Genomic DNA, 6598 nt, shown 5'->3' with positions numbered 1-6598 from the left:
AGAAACACAATACTGCTGAAAGTACATGAATGTGGCTAAATTATGCAAATTTGCAGTTCTAAATGTTCTGCCAATAGGCTGTAACTGCAGATTTTCTCTTCAAGATAGGAAACAAAACCCAAGCAACCCCCTCTGGTATTCTCTTATATTTCAGAGATATTTCTCTTATCATTTAGATATTTGGAACAGTTTAATTGAACAGGTTTCTTCCCCTCTTCAATATTTTACTGAAGTGTTTCAAGGAATACTAATAGCACAATATTTACTGTAAGAATGTCGTATATCAATTTAACTGCTGCATGAATATTAATTTATTGAAGTTACCATTATTATGGACACATAATGCTCCTCAGAGGGGGAGGTGAATGTTACCAGCAACAGGACAAAGCTATCTTCAAAAGACAGACATAATGGGAAGCAGCTTCACAGTTTGGTTTATACGTATACTGAGGTCGAGTCCAGCTATGTCTGTGTCTCTGCAGGTTCCAGGTTTTGGATGAGGAGACTCAGGAATGTCTCTAGCCGCTTCCTGGATCTGTATGCGATCAGTCCTCCCTTGTTGGCCCACCGATCCACCCCAGTAGCGCCCTCGTTTTCCACGTGGTACACCAACTGTGGCAAATCAAGCCCCGTTTCGGGATTTCTTTCTAAGCATTCTTTCAAGTCTACTATTCCCCCACCCATGGCCCGCAGTATGGCGTGAGCAGCACAAGAGTCCCACTTGAAAGTGGTATCTTCTGAAAAGATGTAAATGTCAACAAGCCCTTGGACAACACAAAGGCTCTTGTAACCAGCCCCGGCTGCCCCAAATATGCTATCTCCACACACACGTGACAACGCGGCTTTGATAGTGTCCTTTTCGCTTGTACTAATGACTGCTGAAAAATGGGGGGAGAAATCTGCTTCAGAGCCGGTGTTTCCAGGCTGAGTCTCGCTGCCGCTTCTTTCAGAGGTGGCGTGCTGCAGTGAATGGATGTTGGTCCCCATGTAAGAAAGGCCCCAGTAGCACTGTCCTTTCCACCTGCAGAAGGAAGATTTCAGTTGGTGGAGGTGATTATCACATTTGTTTTCTATTATTCATGTTGTGTTCAAACTTAGTGATATAAAAAAATAAATGGTATCATAAACACAGTTGAGTCTTAATGCCCTTAAGCCTTGTAATAGACATCAAGTAGCTAGTTTATTCCTAGAAGTTACTCAAGGCATGCAGCTGCCTGAGTTGTTGCAGAGTTAGGAATGCTTTTAATTTTACCTCATTATCACATCAATGTAGGGCAGCACTAAAATATTTGTGGCATTTCCAGCTCCCAGAACCCCGGCAAAACTTCATCATCACTCCTGGCATTTAAAGTTTAATAGGGCAAAAGATGAATGGATAAATAACAGCTCTTTTCAATCTGCAAATCTTTTACAATCCTCATAACAAGATTTTCTTCATTTGGTAACACCTTTTCATTCTCTCATTCACTAGTTTCACTTTGGTTTCTAACACCAAGAGAGATGGACTCATACTAGTATTTTTGGTGACAATAATAGTACCTTCCACTTATCAATGCTTAACTTACTATCTATGTTGGGTGATTTATTCTACTGACAGATAAGAAAACAGAGGCTTAGAGAATGCAAATGACTTGCTGAGGCCCACTCAGCTAGTGAGTGGTAGAATCTGCATTCAAACCCAGGCAGTCCAGAATCTGCACCTCTAACTGCTTAGTTGACCACTTCCATTTCTAGGCCATGATTATGTCTGCATGTTGTCCCAGTTCTTTTTAATAATTTAACGATCTTTAAAAGGTAACAGAGACACATTTTTGGTTTGGAAGAGGCAGAGGAAAAATATCAAAATTTCAGAGTTGTAAACTTACGACGATGAAAGAGCAAATAATTCTTACCTGAAGCAACTCAAAGTTCAATAAAAATATATAGTCCTACATAAATGTAAAAATATGACTGATTTCAATAAAAACCTGAAGCTGCTTCTTCTAGATGGACTCTGCTATGCCCTAGAGTCAACCCCAAAGCACAGGCCACGGATCAGAGGCACTGGGTCCTGGCCATCCTCTAAGCTCTGTCCAAGAGCCCATGGAAGGGTGAGGAGGGAGGAGGCAGAAAGGGAAGCAATGCTGACGACATTTAGAAGCAGTTATGCCATAATTAGGTTCTAATTCTGGCCATAGCTACCAATCTTTTCATTCGATAATTTTCACATTTTGAATTTCTAAAATTACATAAAAGTTCAACCAACTATGTGGTGATAACATCTATCTTGTTCCACATGTATTGGAAGACAGTGTTACCACCATTCTATTCATCTGGTTTTGAGTGGATTCTAGAAACAGGGAACAGGATTGCTATATTCCAAATGTAAAACCATGATTTCTCCAAGATAGTATTTCTTTGAAAATTTCTACCAGCCTGTACATGGCCCCAAATAAAATTATGACACATCCAGGATTGAAAATAGAAAGAAACTTAATTCCAACATGCGGACTTTTAGTGGGAACACCCCAATGGATGAAGTCATGGGAATGTCACGTAGTGATTGATAATCCTGACAATAAGCAAAGCTGAGGTCATAAATTCCGAAAACCATAATGTACCAAAATCACCTGTCTTTTACCTGAGGGTGTTTAGGTCTTGTGACACAAAAGGCTGGTTGATGACCCCCATGAGGGGCACCCCTGTCTGTCTGTCGTAGACACCAACTAAAACGGTGACACACTGAAGTCCACAGGGAAAGACTCCTTGGTTGGACTTGACGTCAGTAGAACCTTTTATATACTGGTAAGTCGAATCTGAAAAATGAAGCAAAAGTGTTTGGATTTAGGTAAAGATTATTTGGAAGATAATGATGAATACATCTATAAACTCTGTCCGGTGTCATTTCTCTCTTCTACTAATTTGGTCACCAATCAGGTTTTACCTTCAGATGTCACTTGTATTGAATTGTTATTTGACCACTTGTATTTCACTTTTAAACTGTTTATATCTCATTTCCTGACTCTGTGAGAACTCTTGAGGGGAGAGGACATGTCTATAGTTCCTGTGGCATCTAGCATAGCCCCTTGCAAATGATAAGCACTCAAATATATGTCACTTGTCGAAAGCATTTAAAAACTAATGACTCAGGATAACTGGTGGAATTATTTTAGAACTGTTACTAATCAGAGACCCAGGACAATGTAAGATGGAAAAGCCTCATTGCAGGAATCTGTCATAGGTACAATTATCTTTTATTATTATTATTATTGTTTGACTCCTCAAGTTAGAAGGGAGAAAGACAGTGGTGGCACAAAAGGAAGAAATTAACGGTGCTCCCATAAAGAAGAGGCAGAGAAGCTAGGTTTCCCCTTAGGAGATGTACATGCCAGCAGTTGACCGTCAACATCTAGTGACTTACACACAGTTCAGGACGTGCCTGGCAAAAGATCCAAAGAGCTAGGGAACGGAATCAATTCAGGGTGGAACAAAGAAACAGGAGATCCTTGTCCCTTAGAAACCATAACTGATGCCAATTTACCCTTAAGAGATAAAAGATTTTAGGAAAGATTCTTAGGTTCCATATATAATCTTTGGCTGCATGTTATATAATTGTCTGATGACTAAACCCATTTCTATAACATGTTAATGTGCTTGTAGGACGGGAAAGGTTGGGGGGAGTTCGGCATAATGAATGGTCTCATTGTGTTGGGTGGAGTATGTCAGGGAGGTGGGGAAAAAAAAGGGAGGGGGACTTTTTAAAATTAATACCCAGGACTTTGTATTAACAACACTATCAAGGATAAGGGCTACATTTTTAAAACAATGAGTTATAGATTATGGTTCTACCACAATAATGACAAGAAATAATGGTAAGGTTTACCCAGGGCTCATAAACTGACCGTGAGTCACATTCAGCTGTGTTTTGCCTCACCTGTACAGTGTTTTTGATTTGTTTGTTTAACTGAATTAGCAGCCAATGGTTAAAAATTGGGATATCACACTTAAAAATCTGGATTTTGGTTTCTTTTTGAAAAATCTGAAGATCTGGCCTGTACTGCCCTATGGCAACAATCTGCTGGAGCTAAGTGCTCTTTAAATAGCATGTGTGTTCACCTGCTGATAAATGAGAGCGAGGCGATAGCAGTTATTTACCAGTCTAGACCCGAAGTCTTTTAAAGATGAGTTAATTTGTCTTTGTACATGTGCCTGTGTATATGTAAATGTGGTATACACACACACCTGTTATAGATATGTATATATGTACACATAGCTATATGTGTATATCTATATAACATATACGTATACCTCAATGCTTATCATTTTAAAACTTTACAATTTCAAAAACTTCTAGGAGAGTTAAACTACACTCTCAATTTTTATTTTTCAAAGTGAAAAAAGATTGAGAATATAAGAAGAAATAAATGAAAGCAAACATACTCTCCTATACTTACCTATGGGATCCACCCAAATTCCCAAAATGTCCTGTGGAATGTCGATCTCTATTGAATCCAGAGTTGGGTCAGTAAAGGCAACATCCTGATGAACAACCTTGGCTAATGCTTCAGATGCCAACTTGTTACCATTAAGGACCTTGCTAAGAAGCTCTACTGTTTCTTCCTCTGTTGAACACAGTCTCAAGGTAATCTTTTCCCCTAGAGTAAAGACAAACTAAAAGCCATTATATTTCAAGGATTTCAGTGGAGAAAGGACAAGAGAGAGAGGACAACAAAGCTGTGCACTTAGATTAGGTGAGGGCAATATCTCCATGCCAGTGGTTCCTAAGCCTACTGACTGCCAGAATCACCCGGGGGACTTCGTAAAAATCACAGATGCCCAGTGGCCAATCATGCACTTAATCTGAATAGTGAGGATGGGTTCCAGGAATCAAAAGACCTCCCCAGAACAATGTCCACGTGGGCACAATTTTGTATCCAATTTAAGGGATACATAGACCAGTTAAGAATCCCTGAATCATTGATCATTAATCTTTTATTTCCTTATTTTTGTCTTGACTTTTTATATACATAGGTCATCCTGTTCATGCCTGCATATGTTACCGAAAAGAACAGAGGTTTTTATTAGCACACTGAAGTACTTCTACCCGCTACGATACTGCTTTTAACTGAAAACTGTTTATGCTAAGTAATAAAAGATGAATACTAATCTTTAAATGTAGTAAAACTGTGTGACTCTAAATGATATACGTAGAAATAGCTCTTTTCTGTGAAACCTGAGAATGAGAACATAAGCAAAGCTGCTTCTTCAAGTGAAACCAGAAGTTACTAAGTCCAGATAATATACCATCTCCATTCCTCCCTCTTTCTTTTGGAGACGGGGTCCCACTCTGTTGCCCAGACTGGAATGCAGTGGTGTGATCATAGCTCACTGTAGCCTTGAAGTCCTGGGCTCAAGCGATCCTCCCACCTCAGCCTCCTGAGTGGGATTACAGGCATGAACCACTGCACCCAGCCTACCACCACTTTTAAACATGCTTCTTAGACCCTTGGTTAATTTGGTTCCCAGCTCCAAATTGAAGTGAGGGAAGAGGCTAGTAAAAATAGACAAACAAATAGCAACAAAAAGTGATAGCAATGAAGAAAACAAAAAAATTGTTAAAAATTAAGAAAGCGTGGCACTTTGGAGCTTTTAGGTATATAGACAAATACTCCTGGCTATTCTATCTGTTCCAAGGACCAGGTGTCTGCATCACCTGAGAGCTTATTAGAAATTCAGAATCTCCCCACTCCAGACCTACTGAATTTTAACAAGATCCTGAGGTGATTATATGATCGGTAAAGTTTGGGAAGCACAGTATGAATTTATTATACTTATGACTGAATCAGCATGAAATATTCAGTTAAATTCAAATTTAATTAGACTGTTAGAGTTAGGGAATAATAATGCTAAGAATTTCCATTTAACACCTACTTTGGGCTCCGTAAAAGTCATGGGATCATTCAAAGGAGCAAATCATATCATGTCACTCCTTTGCTTAAAATTTGTGTCTTCCCATCACATTTAGAGGGAAATGCAAACTCCTTCCTGTGATCTGGTCTTGCCTGCACTGACATCATATGCTATCTCCTCTCTTCTCGCCACAATTCTCTGTCCTTTCAACAAACAGGAAAATGGATTGCCTTTTCAATTCTAGATAAATTAAACATTAAAATAGCTGTTTAAGAAGTAGTCAAATGTAGCTTTTTTGGAGGGAGGGTCTCACTCTGTCACCCAGGCTGGAGTGCAGTGGTGTCATCATAGCTCACTGCAACCTCAAACTCCTGGGCTCAAGTGATCCTCCTGCCTTGGCCTCTTAGAGTTCTAGGATTAAGGCGAGAGCCACCACACCTTGTCCAAATGTAGAATTTTAAATGTGATTGACACATAAGAAATCCTACAAGAGTTTTTTTTTTTTTTTAAACCTTCAATGGTTTAAATGAGATCTCTCTTCTTACTGAATGTCATAGAACTAGAATACATAGCCAGTGCATCTTAATACATAGTCAATGAAGGAGACTAAAAAATTCAGTTCGTCTAGAAATTCATTCTTTCTTTGTAAATACGCCTCTAGATATTTAACTATTTGTTATATGATCGGTGTTTACAGTTCACTATTTTA

At 39.1% G+C, this 6598-nt stretch overlaps 1 protein-coding gene across 1 annotated transcript in view; it reads right to left on the bottom strand.

Annotated features, from left to right (window-relative positions):
- Window positions 1-211: 211 nt before the first annotated feature.
- The window catches only part of INPP1 (inositol polyphosphate-1-phosphatase), a 9909-nt gene continuing 3522 nt past the window's right edge, over window positions 212-6598 (bottom strand). Inside the window, exons 3-5 of the mRNA XM_012647924.1 lie at window positions 4434-4634; window positions 2621-2795; window positions 212-1021 (exon numbers count right to left, since the gene is read on the bottom strand). Of these exons, the coding sequence (XP_012503378.1) occupies window positions 463-1021; window positions 2621-2795; window positions 4434-4634 (935 nt within the window). The 3' untranslated portion in view covers window positions 212-462. The remainder of the gene's footprint in view (window positions 1022-2620; window positions 2796-4433; window positions 4635-6598) is intronic.

The sequence above is a fragment of the Propithecus coquereli genome, unplaced genomic scaffold (genome assembly GCF_000956105.1).
Source record: "Propithecus coquereli isolate 6110/MARCELLA unplaced genomic scaffold, Pcoq_1.0 Scaffold279, whole genome shotgun sequence".
In the NCBI taxonomy this organism is placed as follows: domain Eukaryota; kingdom Metazoa; phylum Chordata; class Mammalia; order Primates; family Indriidae; genus Propithecus; species Propithecus coquereli.
This window is presented reverse-complemented; position numbering and strand designations above follow the sequence as displayed.